The 19,989-nt window shown below is 36.3% G+C and overlaps 2 protein-coding genes across 8 annotated transcripts in view, besides 5 other annotated features; one reads left to right on the top strand and one right to left on the bottom strand.

The window, feature by feature from the left end:
* Nucleotides 1–19,989, bottom strand: part of CG3777 (uncharacterized protein) — a 70,802-nt gene that overhangs the window by 8,275 nt on the left and 42,538 nt on the right. Inside the window, exons 1-2 of one of the 2 annotated variants that reach the window (NM_001297804.1) lie at nt 3,321–3,801; nt 2,730–2,779 (exon numbers count right to left, since the gene is read on the bottom strand). The exons of the other annotated variant lie outside the window; for it this stretch is intronic. The gene's annotated coding sequence lies outside the window, so the exon portion shown is untranslated. Of the gene's footprint in view, nt 1–2,729; nt 2,780–3,320; nt 3,802–19,989 lie in introns of those variants that run through there. 2 annotated transcript variants of the gene reach the window in all.
* CG32816 (uncharacterized protein) overlaps nt 1–19,989 on the top strand; it is a 154,151-nt gene that overhangs the window by 128,497 nt on the left and 5,665 nt on the right. Inside the window, exons 1-2 of one of the 6 annotated variants that reach the window (NM_001297807.1) lie at nt 7,429–7,563; nt 8,424–8,665. The exons of 2 other annotated variants lie outside the window; for them this stretch is intronic. In NM_001297807.1, coding sequence (NP_001284736.1) covers nt 8,437–8,665 — 229 coding nt within the window. In that variant the 5' untranslated portion in view covers nt 7,429–7,563; nt 8,424–8,436. Of the gene's footprint in view, nt 1–7,428; nt 7,564–8,319; nt 8,666–19,989 lie in introns of those variants that run through there. 3 more of the 6 variants (NM_166839.3, NM_166838.3, NM_001297808.1) reach the window with 3 other exon arrangements.
* Nucleotides 512–573: a mobile genetic element.
* Nucleotides 4,693–4,922: a mobile genetic element.
* Nucleotides 7,070–7,096: a mobile genetic element.
* Nucleotides 12,571–12,664: a mobile genetic element.
* Nucleotides 18,676–19,989: part of a mobile genetic element that runs on past the window's edge.

The raw sequence follows: 19,989 nt of genomic DNA, 5'->3' as shown, positions 1-19,989 counted from the left end.
ATCACCCAGGTTTCCCCAGTTTCTCCTCGCTACTGTAATATTATCTAATACGTGGGGCTTATTGATTAACCATTGCTCATTTGCTTACTGAGTATTTATGCAATTCCAGCAGAGAGATCACCAGCTCGATGTGACATAGTTTGGGATACGTATATATTTATGTACATTAATAGCTATATATTCGACACCGCACAGTGCGGCAGAAAAACATTTGACCAAAAAACTGGATGTATCAACTGACACATTAATTCGTTGTTCAGGGTGATGTAAATGTTATTGGTAAATTTAAAATAACTGGAAATATTATCATTTTCGAGAAGAACGTTTTAGTCAGGTGCCTCGTTTTAAAATATTCGTTACACAGCTCATAAGTTTTGGAATATGTACAATACATGTTTAACAACGACGTGATGAATTTGCAGATTCTACTAACTGACTACTGACTACTCAGCGCAAGGTTTTATCAAAGCCAGGATGTAAGTAAGGCAAGGGGAGTCCATAACTCAATCTTTTTCGCACTTCCTGTAGCTAAGTAACGGGTATCTAATAGTCTCGGCACTTGACTATAGCGTTTAAATACCAAAATTGGCAAAAAGAAGAGGTAAGACCTTCCCTCTTTGCATCGAGTGCAACGAACCAGGAAGTGATTGTACCTTATAACCCAATGTATGCATTATTAAGAAATACTCAACTATCTTTGGTTGTCCTCGGTTTATCCATAATCGTCAGAAGCTTTGTAAGCTTTTTGAATTCCGAGTGATCGTCTTACGTCTGCATAAGTGACTCAAGCTACATATGTCGAGGTCAGAATTATAAAGTTTCCCCGCCAACTGCAATGGATTTCACGACAAGGACATACATATGTACATGCATTCATTTAAGAAATGCGACTAAAAAACCAACATGAAAATGAACTAAAAATTAAGAATTAAAACCCGGTCCTGTTTTTAGGGTAAACAGGATTTTTTTTGTCGGGAGCGACTCGAGGTCAAGAGTTATGAATCGAAGCTAGCTTCAGAAAGGCCAAAGCTTGCAGTAACTTTATATTTATAACAAAAAAAAAAAACAAAAAACGGAAAAAAAGAACAATTTGTGGTGGAGAACACAAAACTATATATGATATCTTTTGAAATATTTTCAATTTAATTTCCGGTATGTAGTCATCCCATTTTGGTCAATTTGAAACCACAATTAAAAGTTTTCGAAAACCCGGTATATGCATACCTGACATACTTTATGTGGTCAAAAATTTTTTCTTCACTGCGTTGAAAACGTCTGACTTAAATCAAAATACCCTCTGCGAGGGTATACAAATTACACGCCGAATGTAAATGAGCAGGTGAAGTTGTACTCAGGACGGTGTCTCAAAAAAAAAGAAGCAGTATTTTATTGGAGTCTCATCAGCCGTCTGTCCAAAGGATTCGTAGCTGTTTAATTTTAGACTCATTTTAATATAAAGATAATCAAAATGTTTTATTTTTGAATAACCCTAAACTTAAAGTCCACAATAAAACTTTAAATAGCCAACATCGGTGGTATTACAATATGCATTGTAAGCCTATTTTTAAGTACAAGAAAAAAATACTAACATCCGGTACCATTTCAAAGGAATACAACAAGAAGATAAAACCACTCCAGGTAAAAGCTCATAAAACTGTAATAAAAACCAGTGCACCAAAGGTGGAAAAAAAGAAAAAAAAACAACTGTTATCCAACATTTCAAGTGTTCATGAGAGCGTATGTATACAAGTTTATTTGTACACACATTTGCATATATGTATATGTGTATGTACGTGTGCCATATCTGCATACAGATGTACAAAAACAGGAGTGGCCAACTTGGAATGTTAATGCGGTCTGCAACCGTTGGCGTCGCCGAGATCTCCAATCCCCAATCCACTCAAAAAAATGTAAAAAAAAGACAACACTGGCACGTAGGCCCAGCCATTGCCCGGATCTTTTTCTCCCTCAGTTTTTGTCTCTCTCTGCCGATAAGAGTTACGTGAACTTTAAAGAGAGTAGAGGGCGATAACTGACCGGAAAACTGGACAAAAGCCAAAACTAATAAGGTACTGCTCAAGACACTACACAAAAAACAATCGTAGATTCAATTTCGTTTTGTGAATTTTACTTGAAATAGTATTATTCTTTTATCTAAAAACAGAAGGGTGGTGAAAAATTTTTTGCTTAAATTTCCTCTATAAAATATAAAAACCATTTCTTTCATTTCGATGCTTCGAGATAATTTTTCAAATATTGGATTTGATTTCTTTGTCTTGCTACGCATATGTACATTCCTGACTGTTTATGGACTTCGCTTCTCTCATTTTTATTTTTTTATTTTGAACCTGGCCGCGCATGTTAAGTCAAGTAAAATTTATAACTGTCAATTATTATGCAAGAGCCGTGTGTGTTATAAGGGGAGAGAGGCGTTCAATACTGGTAGACTGAGGCTACTGCAGGACGAGGAGAGGGAAATAGTGTGGACTCGTCTCGCAGAGTAATCCAAAAATACCGGATTGCCTATAAACTTCTCCCTGTGGAAACCACTTACAATGTCTGAACACGTAGTATCCCCAAATGCTATAACTCTGAAGTAATCTCTTGTGATCACATAGAACTTTGCGTTACTTCTTTATTTTTAGATTCCTGGTTGATCTTTCCTTAGATAATTATTATTAATAAAAAATATTATTATTAAAAAATTCCTTAGATTTTTACCAACTTACCCAACTATGTGGAAGTGTCCCCAGGAGTTCAATGTAAGTCGACTCTTTGCCTGTCAAGACAGTTACAAGGAACATTTTGATAAACACGACGACGTTGTAGGAACATAGTAATATATTTTATGTAGGTTGCCATTTAATGAATCATTGGACAACATTTTTTCGTCGAACATCAAAATAAGTGTTCAGTTTTGACGACCTTCTAGTAATTTCTAGTTGAAATATATATAAGTAGGTGTGTGAGATTTCCTCATTCGTGGAGGTATGGAAATTGAGTTGAACAGTCATAAAGGTCAACGGCGGCACTGTTCAAAAATTTGTAATTTCAAGGTCAGGTTTGATTTGGTTATTAAAATTGTTTTCCGAACTATTCATATCACTTTTATTGATTATTTTTGTACTGCTCCAGACACTTGCAAATGTATTATATTCATTATTTAAATATATATCTTTAATCACTTTTCATTCAACCTTCTTTTCAAATTAAATTTAAAAAACGATGTACTTTTTGTGTAAAATCAGCCATAAATATACAGAAATGAGCAAAAAAAAATTCCAAATCAAATATTGTTAATTTAATTATAAATGACTTGCCTGCACTTGTAAAGTATTAATTTTTACTTCACTTTGTTGTACTCATTTTGTGACCCACTTTAATGTGCTTTTGTGCTGCTCTAAAGCTTTAGTTTATTACGAAAATTTGTTTAATTTTAAACAGTTTATTTTGAAATTGAGTCACGACGCAACGCGAGTGTTGAGATCAAAGTAGAGACAGAGATCGAACTAAAAACGCTGCCCGAAAGTTACATAAATTGGCATTAAATCGATTCAGTAATCGACTCGCAAAGGGAGTGTGGCAGACCAGAGAAGTCAACGAGAGGGGCCGAAGTTTTAATCTCAAAAGACTTACCCCACGATTAAAAAAAATAAATAAAATTAAATAAAATAAAAAAAAATTAATAAAACATAAGCAAATAAACCTGAAAAACCAAGACGAACCACCGTTTGGCATTTGCATACAAATGTGTCTACAGCATACAGCCAGGGACGAAATACTATGTCAAGTACTTTCAGGTAACATTTTCATAAAGAGAAAGGATATACTTAAAAAAGTGTAAATTTGCATGATTTGCATAGTTTTTAAGATTTTATATTTATTGTATTCAATTTTTTTTCATTAAAAAAATTGTAAATAAAATATTATAATTTCTTGTGTCATCAAAACGTCTATAGGATAGATAAAAAAGATAATTAAATAAAAATAAAAATTAGTTAAAAAATAAATAATTTTAAAAATGTCTTGCAGCTATTTGTACGGCCTTGGCTGTTTTTGTTTGCCGCGACCAGATGAACATGTAACAACTTAGGCTGTAAGTGACAGGCAGACCCAACTGAAAGGTGAACAACATTTTTTTGTTCCCCTTTCGGTCTATTTTTTCTTTTTTTTTTTTTGCATTTTTGTTTACCTTTCTCGATATGTATTACGATGACATTTACCACGTTGACATTATTGCTGTGAGTGAACCACCTCACAATTTTATTTAATATTTTGCTAATTTGCGTGGCAATCAACTTGGTCTATTTTTTATTGCCAAACTTAATCACCGGCGAGATCGCAAAAGCGTTCAAGGTTACGCTTCAAGCCCAAAGACGACTTAAAATGCTAACTAACTAGTTGAACTCGATTAAATTCGCGCTTCATATAAAATCCGGTATTGTGACTGTAATTTCTAAGGGAGTTTCAAGAATGTCCTATGAGTAACCTTTGATGTGGATTGACGATCGTGATCGAGTTTGTGTTCGTGATCCACTTGTCTAAACCAGCCCATGCCTTAAAATCTTTTAATTAACAGATTGTGACTCACCTTTTGAGGTATTCTATTCTGTTCTATTCTATTTCTACAAATTGCCACTTGTCCCTTCTTCGTCAAATTTTGATACTCGTTACTGGTAGAAAAAATGGGTATACTAGATTCGTTGAAAAGTATTTAGCAGGCAGAAGGAAGCGTTTCTCACCATATAGAGTATATTCTTGATCAGGATCAATAGAGTCGAGTCGATGTGGCCATGTCCCAATGCCCCTCTATCTGTCCGTCAGTATGAACGTCGAGATCTCAGGAACTATACAAGCTAGAAAGTTGAAATTAAGCATACAGTTTCGAGAGACATGGACGCACCGAAAACTGCCACGCCCACACCTTTGAACAGGTGTGTAACGCGTCTTTTGTTTTTAATTGTGGGCGTGACAACGTTTTGCGTGTTGTGGGTGTTAATTGAGTAAAAATTACATGGACAATTAAGTTTAATTTTACAATGTATTAAGGTTTTTACATTTGGAGCTGTTTAACATGGAACTCAAAATACGATAATGGCGTCTTTGGCTCGTGTATTCGCTAAGAGTTTTGTAAACGTAAAATAATAAAGAGAAATCAAGTCGATTAATCGTTTAAAATCTTGACTTATGAAAAGGCATAAACTTGTAAAGCGTTATGTAAAGACAACTTGCAATGCTTAAATGCTATTCTTATTAAATAGTTAAATACAATAAAAATTACATAAGTTAAAATTTACAATGTATTTAAGTTTTTACATTTGGAGCTTCGTTGCTTCGTGTCTTCACTAGGAGTTAGTTTAAGCTTTAATTGTTAAAAAGGATGGCGCCACAGTATCTTTTTCTTATTGAAGCCCTGGTTAAGTGTTGACAAACGGAAAAATACAAAAAACAAAAATTGGCGCCTGTTTGGATAAGTGTTTTATTGTTATTTTCTTTATTTATTATTAACTATACCTGCTACACGAGTAAAAGGGGTATGTAAGATTCGGCAAAAGTATCTTACAGACAACAGGAGCCCACAAATCAGTTAGTTCCAATAAAAAATTGTAATGATGTCTTCAAAGCGGGACTGCCAGTTATCATACATATGTGCAGGCAGACAAGGGCAGATATACAAAACTAATGGTTATGCTGAAGATTTTCGATCTCAAAATTTCTATTGCGACTTGATAACCCCGTTCATGTCCTACAGGAAGAGAATTGTAACTGGATTTTGAAACTTGTCTGTAAAATAGCAGCTTACGAAAAAATGTGCGCCAAAAGAGAAAACTATCTGTTTAATGACAGACCAAAAATGAAAAAAAAAAAAATAAGAGTCATCTGGTGATAAAGGGGAAACGCATTTGCTGCGCCTCAAGCAGGAAGTCGATGGTGCAGACCAACTCCGTCTGAAAATCCAGACACAAACTGAGACATCGACATCGGCGACAACTGCAAAGAGTGCGTAATTGCTTTAAGCCTGAATTGTGAGGTACGCCCTGGTTGTCCCCTCCTAAAAACGGCTTACTATTAACGCTAAAAGGTAAGCCTGTCAGTTGGAAGGCTATGGAGCCTTAGCGGAATAGAAATCTCCTTCTCGTTGGGAAGTATGTAAAATATTATACATATGCAAATTTATAGGAAAAGCATTCATAACAAAAAATCTTTCTTTATAATGTTTTGAGTGTTCATTTGATAGCACTTACATTTGTAATTTTTAAAACTAAGTGATAAGCAACAGAGAACAAGTGTGAGAATTAGATTTCGACTGTAAAATTGAGCTTAATAAAATACTGAGGAGTAAAACGCCACCAAAGTGGTATCGTAATAAATATTTACCCTTCAAAACGTATAATATATAAAAACGTATAATATAAATGTATTCAGTTAAGTTTTCAGGAAGCCACCTTATCTAAAGCTGTAGGGGCCACTTTTGCATGAAGCACTTCCCTTTGTAAGGAACCACTACTACTTTAAATATAAAATCTGCAAGAATTTATATATTTCATAAGTAACATACTAAAACCTAGCAGTCAAACTTATCCAAGTTCACTGGCAATACAAAAAAGTTGTCGAATATGGGGCTTGTAATCAGCGTGAATACTTTACGCCAAGAAACAACAATTTTGCGACCTCAGCACACGGGATAATGGTATTTAATACCAATTTGGACAATGCATTTAATGGCACCTCTGACTACTTCGATTAATTAACCAACTCCATCTCGTTTGGCCACCGAATTCGAGCTATGATTGACCATTATCTTATGCAATGTTTTTGCAGCCCTTCCAGCGTGCCCTTTGTTGTATTTTGTTATTATTGTGTGTTTGTTTTAGACAAATTTTAAGGTTATTAATATACAGGATTTCAGGCCTAGGAGGAGCGTAGTCGCCTTACGTGCTATTGTTCGTTCAGCCATTGAGGAGCGGTAGCCGCAACGGCAGGCAAAACAGTTGTACAATAGTTACTGGTTTGTGGGGCACGCAGCTTGACAAATAAAAATAAAAAGGAACCCAAACGTTGAGTACGTCGACTATCAGATACCCGGTACTCAGCTTTAAATTTAAAAGTTAACATTTGTTTAGTTACACATATATTGCGGCTGGTAATATTCTGCATGTTTTTTAACCGTAAATCTTAAAATAAGTATTTAAAAAATAAAAAAAAAACATGTTAAACTTTATGCAGTTGAAAAAGCTTCCTTCTACTTATTTTACAATTTTCTGCATACGTAGTATACCCCATTACTCAGCTGATCGAAAGCTATCTCGTTGTTCATGAAAACCTATACTCTCGCTCCCAGTGCTGCTCGCTCTCTCTGGCTACCACTCTTTGTTTTTAAGCCGCCAGTGGTACGACAGCTTAAAAGTTTACGACTGCGCAAGCGCCGCTCAGACCGTTGATGGCGTTCGCTGGAACCGCTTGGCACACGTCGCGTTACTTGGCCGCCAGCGCGATTTAAACCGCCAGTTGACAAAGTGCGTTTTGTACCCCACTTGCGAGCCCCGTAACCCCCGAAAAAATGTGTGTGACTACTTTTTATAAGTGCTTAGAGATATTTACCATAATACCAAAAAAGTACAAAATATTAATAGCTACACAAACTCATCGTACATATTTTCATTGGCGTGTAGTAGTTTTTTTTATATTTTTTTGTTCAAGTGCCTAATGTTTTGATGGCGCCCCATTTCCGCATTAATAATTACCACTCAAAGCTGTAACGAAATGCAAATTAGTTACAAATAATCGAATAAAATAATTTCGATAATTTTTGCTGTTCCGCGCTAATAGTTTCCTGCACAACTTCAATTGCAGTTGCGTTTACAATAACAATAACGAAAACAACACCTTTTGGCCAAACTGGTCGAAGAAATAGTTGCAGTATAGTTTTGCGTTGCATGTGGTAGCAAAAGCAGAAACAGCTATCCTGCACTTAAATTATACTTGTTGCAGTTGCTGCTACCTTACAAAATAATTTGTATGCTTATGACTTTCTTGCGAACCGATAAGAGGACAGTCAAAGCTACAAATAAAAAATAGAATATTAATAATATTTTGGGGTAAATTGGTAATCGAAGTTGTTATTGGTTTTTATAGTTCCATTTGGGAGGTAAAATATTGAGTGAAATTGAAGAAAAAGTCTTCCTTTGTGTTGGATTTGTGTATGGTATTTTTTTCCGTGAAGCAGAGTTGCTTTTGAACCGAAAAGAAAAAAAAAACAATCTTAAGCCTGATCTCAGTTTCCACTTCAAAGTCCGAAAGTGAAATTTCACTTTGCAGTTTTCATTGCTAGTGTGGTTGCTTTGCAGCTTCAGCGACGAATTTACCGATAGAAAGGTATTTCCCAATAACACATATTTGCTTTTATAAAACGCATTAAAAAGACAAAATACAAATATGGCATTGTCGAAGAAACTAAGCAGCAAAATCTATCGGAGCAGCAGACAAAAAAAAATGTTAACGTTTTGGGAAAAGACATCAAAAAAATCAGCAGATATACCAAACCAAATCAGCGGAGCACTTGCATCAAGTAACTTAGCTATCTGCGCCTGTCTAATAGTAATCTTCATTGCATCTGTAACCACGGCCAAAACACCGGATCAGGAAGCTATCCATCACAAAAATGGTATGTTTTAAAATCTGTTTGTATCTGTGACTTAATTAGTTGAAAGTGAAACTGTTAACTGCCACGAGAATTATGAGACTTAAAGTCATCAACCAGCGGCCATTGGCCATAGCCTCTCGACTTGTGATCAAGTTGAGCAGCTACCGCTGCTGAAGTCTTTGATTTGTGGCAGCAGCACTTTCACTTAGCCAGGCTTTGTTTTGTTTTTCGTTAAAGTAGAAACATAACATTGGGACAGCACTAAAACTATATATGCGTAACCCTCACCTCACATATAATTTTAAAAATTAGAAATAAATAAATTTCAAGTAACCTCAACCCCAGAATCGACTAAATATTAATTTTCCAAGATAATAATCACAAGTGCCCCATTTCGCTAAAAATTATTACAAATTGTGTCAATCATTTCAGTTTTGGGTCAATTAATATGTAAAAATCTCAGTTGGAGTTGCTAATTTTTCGGTTGCAGTTAAGCAAGCCACATAACAAAAAGGCGAAAAGGAAGCCAACCAAATAGTCAGCAGAAACGATGTAATAAAAAAAACATCAAAAATAGGTTATCAGAGGGAAAAGATGGGAAGATGGGAAAATGATGCCACCGAAAAACAATGCCAGGTATGTTTTCCCAGACATCTCGCGTAGCTCTTGCCACATCTTCTCCAAATACTGAAAGAGTTATAGTAAAGATTGAAAAAAGGGTAAAGGAGAAAAGAAAGAGGGAAAATTAACCGCAGACCTCATTTTCCCTTTTTTTCGTTTGCTGGCGTAATTTTCTTCTATTGTATCTGACATTTTGCGAACCACTCACTCTTTCCGTCTGCTCTCTTTATGTCTCGTACGAATTTTCAATAATTACGTACCATTTCCCTCTACTCAAAACCAAAAGTATTTCCCCTGGGAAATGTCTTAATGGATTTAATTTGTGCTTTAGCTAAAATGTCCCCATTCATATTTTTGCTCACAGTCCTGATGGTGATTTTAATACAATAATCCTAAACTATTTCTTTTATAGTTGTAAAAGCGTGGAACAATCTTCTAAAACTGCGTGTGAGTCTCAATATTTCAATGGGGCAAATTTAAAAACCACAGATTACATCACAACCGCAGCTACCTTGTGACAATTTCCCAAGCCATGAGTATATGGCTTGTCAAAAAACAAAAAATATGTAAGTGCGGAGAGATCTGAACAATCGGCGCACTGATGATGACGCCCCCAATTTGGGCCACAGATCTCAACCCTCAAGTACATAATGATCACATTGAATCTGAGAAAACTATGCGTTAAATTGCAACTGAAGCAAACAATAATTTCCATTCATTTGAACAATGACTTAAATTTAATGAGAGCCGCTCTTATGATAAAAATATTAATTACGGGAACAATAAGTACAAAAGCCATTTCAAAATAAAAAAAGGAAAAAATTGAACGGTTAGAAAAATCGTAATCAGCGAAAGGGAAATGTGCAGACATTTGAGTTTTATTTTATTTATTATTTTTAATGTCGATGTTATTGTCCTTGTTATGTCCGCGAATTGTGTTTCATTTAAATGGTGGGCTTAAACCCATTGACTTAAAAGTACACAAATACACAAATATATCGGAGCACAGTAATTGAGATTCGTGTTTATTGGGTCCGGGCTAAAATGTTAATAAAAGGTGGGTACATATGCCGCATCAATCATATCTGGAAACATGACATCGTCAATCGGTTGTAGCAACTAAGTAGAACAATTTTAACCGAATTGCAAATTTACATAATCCATATTTAATAAAGCAAATTTAGCCTATTATTTTTGATCTACAATAAACGAAAATGCTGCAAAATTATTTAAATTATAAAAATAAACCACAAAAAAAGTCGTCACATTTGACCACATTCCCTTTTTTTTAAATCGATTTGACACAAACATAAAATTAATTACTGAAAATTTGCGCCACTCTGTGCATATGGTATTGTATGTATAAATACTAAAATGTTCAAGTGTGCCTTAGTTATCAGATTCCCATACACACTAAGGTAATGTGGATTATGTGGGAAACAGGCGGCTATGTATAACGGGTGTAATAATACTATTTTAAACGCATAGAGTTAAAATTGAATTCCGCTCTGATTTCTTATCATACGCTACCCAATATTCCTGATATAAAGGTCATTTATAGGGTTTTCGATATATTGCGGATATTATTTGTAAATTGCAAAACATTGATTTCCAGCTACTAAAGCGTGAAGTATACATCAACGCCATCAGTATCTCCATTTCGATTCATACACTTTTCATTTAAAAAACATTCTCTGGGCTGATAAATTGCGTGCTGCGGCTTTCTATGTCCTAACATTTCGTATGCGATTTTCGAGCTACAAGCGGTAAACTTGAGCTGTTTTTTCGTGCCTTTGTGTGTCGAAGGTATTTGGCGCAATTCGTTGAAAAAAATGGTGTGGCAATCGACTTATTCAAACTTAATGATGTCTTCTTTGCTTTCGCAGGGAAAATAACACAAAATAAACGAATATAACGTAATTGCTCGGTTCGTTGGCCCATAGGATAATATTTTGAACGTCGTTTTGAGCATTTTGGCCATTTTCGACACGCACTGCTGGCTATTGCAATCAATCAAATCACAGCCAAGTTCCATTTCCCGAAAGCCAAAACACAAAAAAGCGTAAAGACAACAAACATAATATACGCAGCTTTTGGAAAGGTGAATGCAAATTGCGTTATGAACATAATGACCGGTTTGTGGGTAGTGTTGAAATAATCGCCTCCCCCCACTCATAACAATACAGGCAGAAAATCAATCAGAAAATCAAATCAGTTTTGCAGTTAAATTTGTATGTGGAGTCTGAGGATGAGCCGAGCTTTTTAAGTGAACAGCAATCATTGTGGTTTAGTTTGCAGTCCAGCGGTTAGCCATGCAACTGAATGATTTTTTGGATTTGAGATAGGATTGCTGGATTGTAATTAGGGGTTTTACTGCAACCCTGAATGTAGCTTCAAAGCTTCGCTATGATTATCAATGCAACATTATATGGAGTTATATGGAAAATATTTTAACAAGGTACTTGATTTTGTAAACGTTTAAGATTTAATACTAAATGGCCAATAGCTATGTACCGTAATATAACATGCAGATCCTAGTATTGCCCACGAAGCAATTTATTGTTTTGTTGTTTAAACATATTCTACGCTTACATTATTGAATTAATATATATATATACATAGTACAAATGAGAAGCATAATATCGCAGAAATGAATTAGTTCTATTTTCTCTGTCATTTGGGGGCATTTTAATGTCCCTCAACCTTCACCTTGTTGGCCCGAGTAACAAAACCAAAATGAATGGTGCGAAATCGCTTGTTGCTCATGTGAAAAACTGTCCGTTGTCTACTTGTCCGGTGTACGTGTCATGGTCTATAGTTCCTGCCAGTTTTGATCTGAAAACGTGTTTGCCGCACGGCAACGTTTGCTGACTCAGCGAGTGAGCTTCCAATGTTCAATGCCCAAACGCTCACATCAAGCATGCGCCAAGTATGCAATTGCAACCTAATTAACCATTCAGCCACACAAAGCTTCAAATGAAATATATATACTTGTGCGTAAAACACCATTAAAATTCATGCCATTTCGTTTGATTCGGCTTCATTTTAATTCACTTGACGTTCTGGCCGTAAAACAAGTGCGAAAAAATTGGACTTTTCCCAAAAAATATAATATTTTGGTAGGATTTAAGGATTTACTTAGCATATGTATTCAATTATGGATTTTAATATGTGTTTGATTCGGCTTTGATTGCACTTTAGAGGGTATAAACTTCAGTCAAATTTACCAACACAGCTTAGATTGCCGAAGCTAGCTTCCTTGTTATTACTTGGTTTCGGATAACACTATAATTTAAAGCTAGCTTAATTTTCTAGCTTTTTTGGTTCTGCCCGTTTATACGCACAGCTAGACATGGCCAGATGGCCTGGGCATATGGTCCTGATCACGAATATATATATTATTGTGCAACAAGGCTTATTTTAGTCAGTAAAGTGAACATAATACAAACGCTTTTTACCACTTAAGTGTCTGGTACATGCAATTCTAGGGATATCGATACAATTACCAAGTAGATTCACTTTCCAAAGAACCGCGCCCACTAGATTTCTCAGACGTGAACATCGCAATAAAAGAAAAAGGCGACGCTTGACTGCCAGCAAGCAGACAAAGGTGTAGCTCACAACATTGCATAAGCGTAGAGAATCGCATGAATGCGCTTCTTAGCTTTTGCAGTATAAGAATACATATGTCTACGACCAAATTAATACAATGCCTGGGCACCCATGAGATTCAATGCCCCGAGAATCGGCCACCCACTGCACACGGTTCAGTGAGGCATGCATTGTCAGTCAGTCAGGTAGTCAGTCGGCTAGTCAATCATTGAAAACAAAACAACATTATGGAAAATGGGAGAGACCACAGATACAAAACGCAACTAACTAGCTGCCTGTCCTTGGCCAGTTAGCATTATATATAATTATATCTACTCATTCTTCATGATGTGATCATGTAGATTTCATAGGGAAAACGTTAGCGGGTGTGCGACAAAAAATTTCAATAAAACCTGGCAAGGTTTTACCCAATGTGATTTATTGCAGATAAACCACTAGTACGCAGAACGAAAAATTTTCAAGAATATTATTCTAAAAGTCTTGTTGGAATATTAAAAAAAAGTTACGCCACACCACAATTTTTCTGTGTTGAAGAGATAAAAAAAAAAACATTGTATATGTTAATTCTGTATATTCTGCATATCTTAGACACAATGCAATGCATTTTTGACTAAAAAGCGCCCGTCCGACGTGTTCGCTTTGGTAGCCCTTGACGATACAATCGTGTATGTAAACCCATCATATGCCTTAATAAAGTATTTACCCCGCTAACCTTCTGTATTTAATTTCTCTGCGAACAACAAAGAAGCACCACTGTGTCATTTGCCCTCAAGCTCATGATCTCTCCATACTAACCGAATTCAAATGTTTGCTTAGCGGCCAATAGTCTTAACTTAAATACGAGAAGCAGGAATTATTGGGATCCGAACTTTAAATTTTATTATTTATGCTAAAGCCAAAAAAAAATGATATTTTTTATATCTTAATAAAGCCACCGCCAACTAGATGAGTAAGCGACTAGTCGGCACTTTCATCAGATATTTGTTAGTTACAAACATTTATAATTGAGACCATCTGCATGACAAGCTTATTGTATTATTTAATAAGTAGTGCTAAGACTACACAAAAAGAAAGGCATAGATAAGATCGATCCACATATTTTACTCTCTACCTTTAAGGGTAAACGACTAGCCCTGACACCTCATCAAATACCTTTTCGGCTTTAAACAAATTTACTTGCCTTTTAGATATATACAGATCGATGGCATTTGTGTTGTCCGTGAAAAAAGGCTCAAGAAATCATACTTATTTCAGATACTGACTAAAAATTCAACAGCCAAGTGGTTGACATTTAACTATAAAAACGGGTATGTGCTGCCATTGTTATTCTTCGCTTGGGTTTGACATTGGTGCTCATCATGTAGACAAACATCTTTGCTCTGCTAATCATGCCATTTTTACAGCAACCTAAGGTCAGACATTAGGTAATTGTTGTTTATTGGAAAATGTCATGTTCAATTAGTCGATCGATCGGTCGACCAATATCAGGCAAGGAGTTGGAAATCTTTGACTGAAAATGTATGTTGGCAAATTCAGCTACGAACGAAATAGAACAGGTTCCAGGGCCACTTCGCAATCCCATGTAAAGATTCCCAGCCTGGGGTGTAAACCCCCTTCCCCCACGCATTACAATACTTTACGCTTTGTAACCCATTAAGACAATAGCCCTGAGTGAGCCGGAAATATGGCCCCCGGGTGGGGGAAAATACGGGCTGGCTCCAATTACGAGCTAAACTCGCCTTAGCGTAAAACTGCAGCTTAATGAATCACTTCAATGACAATGCCGGGGCCAAAATAAAAATTAATGATAACACACAATTAGTCGAGCGGTTAATGAGAATGCGGGGACCGAAAATCTTTAAGAAGGCAAAGATTATTTCATGAATGGTTTCTGAAGCGACTGTTTAATTTAATTTACCATGCCATTAACAATTATAATCGAAATATGAAATATCACATGAAATTTATGAAAACATCTTAAGGGAATGGTGAGCCTGAAATGGTAAAGAAAATAATTATAATAAATTTGCACAAACGCGCATTGTAAAATTATGAAATTTTTTTAACAAGAAGGAGGTGGTAGTAGTGTTAGCCTGGGACATTTGAAGGCGGGAAAATTACCCTTAAAATGGATAATATTAATAAGAGTAGTAAACACTTCAACCTACCGCAATGTGCTGATTTGTGAAAGAATTGTTTGAGGGCTGATCTCGAAATGCACCTACTTATTCACAGACAAAAATTTGTATGACACAATTATGGTTTTGATGGAATATGGAATACAACTAGAGCAATGGCATACAGTAATTTTATGATTATAAAATTTAAATGTTTCAACATGGCATTGTTAAAAGAATATTCATTGCCAGAGCAGTATTCTCCCTTTTTTCGGTACATTTCTTTTAAACCAAAAACATTCACGCAGCTAAATAAACTTTGGATTTTTGCCTGTGTGCATAAAGTTGGTATTTAAACAAAGCCTAAAGCTAATGGCGATCATGTTGGCGTGCCAGGCACATATTTGTAACTCCAAGTCTTAAAAGACTTAAGGTGAATAAAAGTGAACTGAAACTTAAACCGAAACCGAGTTCAAAACAAAATTGACTTGCCTCATGGCTGAAATACGGCTAATTGCCGAGCGACGTGTGGTGTTTAGAAATTAGCTCCAATGCTAAAGTTAGAGCGCTTTATTCAAATTGGCGCAAACTCATTTATCAGGCGGAGCAACTACGGCTCTTCGTACCCATAATAGTCTCGATTTCAAAAGCTAAAACTGAAATGGAAACAAAACACAAGACATTAAAATATAGCATTCTTTATATTTTTCGACGACTTGAGTTCTATGTCAATTGTTTAATGCGGGTTAATACCAAAATTCCCCAACTGCACGTGAAACGATAGATTTTGTGTGCTCGGCATAAATAAACCACTCCCACACATTTGCCACCCCCTAGAAATTGTCTTTGAGTCACGTTCGCGCTTAAATCTTTTGTTTCGTTTTTGAATTTTTTTGAGCCTGACATTTGGCGCTGCAGAATTCTTCTGCCTTTATTGGTCAAGTTAAATGTCAACCGCTTGCTTTGAACTTTAAAGTTCAAGTGTAAAACAGGCATGCCCAACAAATTTTATTGATATTTTTTTCCAACAATTTTTTCCTTTTCATTTATTATCGACCTAATAGTGCGGAAGCTACGCATTTAGATATTTTAAGCTGGGATCGCAGAAAGGATATTTTATTTTTGTTATGTGGAATGGGGAATATTTATATTCCCCATATTATATTTTTTTTTGCAGTGTATGGTATATTTAAGACACGCAATTGTTATCCCAGTAACTTCCCACCACTACCACTACCTAAGAAAAACCGTTTGTGGTAACCTCGGCAGACGAATTTTCTTCGTTGGTAGAAGCCAAAGAAAATTCAGTATGCCCCAGCAACAGCAACCAATGCAAATAAAAAACTAGCTCATTTATTTTGTGTTGTCCAGCATTGTTATAGCCGGTACTCTTAGTGTAAAAAGGTATATTAGAAGAAAATGTTTCCAACTGTTTAAGTATATACATATGTATATACTTAACCACTAGTAGTCTCTCATCTGTCTGTCCGTACATACCCCATAGTCTCAACTAGAAAAGCTTACAAGTTTCTCTATTGTTTTAAGAGATTTTAATAATTTAGCAGTCTGGCTTTCGATAAAAGCTCTGCAGGCTTACCAATACCATGACATAGAAATTGTTTATTCTTACATTGTAACACGGACCAACTGCGCCTTCATCTTCATCCAGCCAGTCATGCGAACATTTGTTTATAATATTTACCATATGTCTTTGATCGCAATTATTGTTACGATCTTATATGGCCTTACACACATAGAAGAAAATGGTGTACATATCAAAAAATTAAAACAAAAATTACTTTTAATAGTTTTTACTTTGTTTAATAAATGTAATGTAAAAAAATATTTTATAAACTTGTAACAACGCAGTTCAAATTCCAAAAACATCGAAATGAATTATTGTTATTCTAATGAGCGTTGAAAATAAATAGGTGGCATAAGCTGACTGAGTGGTTAGACTTGACAAGCTATTCACGCTGACTCGTCCAAGCATTTTTTTTTTAAACACGTACAATTTTTCCCTCCTCAAATATCTCATACACCCAACCGCAATATGTATCCCAATAACAACTGACATTGACCGCCTGCACAGCCGGCCGGCTTCGCTTAAAAACTTGGTAAACCTCGACTTGCAGCTGAGTCATTATCATTATAGCATAACAAAACATAATACCGAAGCTAGCCAGATTCTTTTTGGCCCAGTCAAGTTCAATCGAATTGCAAATGAAGACAACTTCAGTGGCTGACTTGCAGCCTCGAGCTTATCTCGTCTCAATGCGGAAAAAGTTGACAAAAAGGCTTAAAAAAATTATAATACGGCAAATAGAAATAAAGACACAGGCAAAATTCTCATTAAAATGCAACATAAAAAGCAGCTAATTGCAAACATTTAGTTTAGTATGCAAGCTGATGTAACGACCTCGTAAATAATCGACGTTACAGCTGTCATTGTGCAAATCCTGCACCCTGAACTAGCAAGTTGCTGTTGAAATACCAAAGGTCGGGAAACACCTATATAACTGAATGTACAATATTATATGAGAACTTATATTGTTGAACGTTTATAAAACATGTAGTTTTGAAAGTAGAATAAAGAAGGTAGGTCAATTTGTTAGTTTTGAGTGATTGAAGACTTTAAGACTTGATCATCACCAAGCTCTTAAAACCCATGAAATATAATCCACTCCAAAAGTCCGTTTTATCTAACCTGTTGTGAAAGTGTCGACACTTGCCTCTTTGCACCTTTGATTTGGAAAGTTATGAGGTGCTGAGTAAAAGCTAAAGCAGTAGACACGATCACAACCCACAGCCATCATATCTTTGTTAACACACTTGTGGTGCTGTTTGTCCAAACAAGTGCCGGAAAACCTTACACTGCCGCTGATGAGTTACCGCAGAAGATTGCGATTTGTGAAACCCAGGGGATAGATGATGCCAGCAAACCTATTGCGCGGAATGGAAAGTACTTCAAAAACGGGAATGATAGGAACGAATGGGGGCGCGTGGGAAAATTTTGCGAGATACGGAGCGTAAAAATAAAAATATATGCTATGTCGAGTTCCTCGACTATCTAATACCCGCTACTTCACTAAGTAGTGTTGAAACGTTTTACGCCGTTTACGATGGGTTTCTTAACAAAACAGAATTTCATGTGTTAATATTCAATATAGATAAAGACACAATGGGTCTTGTTTTTTTCTGAAGAACATAAACCAGTGTTGTACAAAATTGCTTAAACCTGTTTTCCGGATGGCCCGCCATTTTGGTTTTTTTTTCTGTCGCCTGGATTGAAAAGTGTTTTCATGTCATCGTCACTTGACATTTTTTACTATATGTACTGTGATCACTTAAAATGCTAAAGCTATATTTTGATCATTATTTATTATAGTGTACGCATTAAGGCGGTTTCTTTATGCCCAATTAGACACGCATCCCACCGATCCGTTGCTTAGGGCAGCGCAGACATAAACGTAACTATGTGTTAATTATACGGCCAACGCCCACGACGCAATCAAATACAATCGTACATATAATCACGGACAACCAAAAGAGTGAAAACTAAAAAAAAATTTAAAAAGATCCGTGGAAAAAAACACTAACGACTACCATAATGCGCAATTTTGTTGTAAGTGAGTAAATAGACTTGCTCATGTCATGATGATATGAGTATACACATATGTATGTAAGATTGTTTATTATTATTGTTTATTATTAATTTAATTATTAGTTTAATTCTAAATGCGGTAATTATATAAAGTATTCTTAGTTTGTGACCGAACGACTGCTGCTGAGAACTCGACTGACTGCAACGCTGACTTCCACTCGACTCCACTGCTGCCTTGCGATCGTTCCTTCGATGACTGATTGTCGATAACTTCGATTTCCGACAATCATGTTGCTGCTCAACAGCGCTGCCAACCGGGTTGTTGCCAGCCTTCAGCCTTACTCCATGTTACATTCGGCCCTCCTGATCATCATCATCCGACCCGGATGACAATAGGTCTGCATTTTCGGCTATGTACTTCCACAACTTCATGTTGTCACAGCTGGTGGATGTGACATTGGGTCCTTCGACGTTTGCTGCTTTTTTAACGTCATATCTGCCATTGTCTTTGACCCCTGTGACTTCGTATGGACCTAAATACCCGCTTGCCATCTTGCGGCCAGCTACAAATTGGGTCCTTTTAATTGCAACCAGATCACCTGCTTTGTATTTGTATTCAGCTCGGCGCTTTTTGTCGTAATTGCGCTTGTAGTCCTTCTGCGCCTGCTCGATGTTGCGTTTTACCAGCTGTCTCATCTCATAGCGGTCCTCGTTGAATTGACAGACCACTTCTTCTTGGAGCAGTTCCAGTAACCGATCCTCAACTCGGGTGTACATCTTGGTGCCAAACATGACCTCAAATGGTGACAGCTTCAGTGATGAATGCACGTGACAGTTGATCGCCTTTTGTACCTCAGGCACATATTTGTACCACTTCGACGGTTCGTCTGAAGACAGCTTTGATATTATTGCCAAAATTAAACGATTTACTCGTTCTATCTGGCCGTTGCCTCTGGCCACTCCAGTAGTTGTGCAGACGTGTTCCACGTTATGGCTGCTCATAAATTGTTCGAACGCACCACTCGTAAAGGCCGTTCCTTTGTCGCTAACAATTCGCTTAGGGAAACCAAAAATGTTTGACCAGTCGGTCAGCCTCTTGACCACTTCTTCCTGTCCGGTTGATTTGGTTGGGAATAACCAGACAAACTTTGAAAACGCATCGACTGTTGCCAGAATGTATTTATACTGTTTGGCCGATGAATCCATTGGCCCCAAATGATCGATGTGTAGTGTGTGCAACGGTGCGTCTCCTTTATCTATGCAATTTAGATATCCCTCCTGCTTTCCCAACTTTTTGCTGTGGATGATACATTTTATACAGTTAGAAATTAGCTTTTTTACCTTGTATTCCAAATGAGGAATAAAAAATTGCTGCTGTATGCTATGCATCG

This window comes from Drosophila melanogaster, chromosome X, assembly GCF_000001215.4.
Source record: "Drosophila melanogaster chromosome X".
NCBI lineage: Eukaryota > Metazoa > Arthropoda > Insecta > Diptera > Drosophilidae > Drosophila > Drosophila melanogaster.
This window is presented reverse-complemented; position numbering and strand designations above follow the sequence as displayed.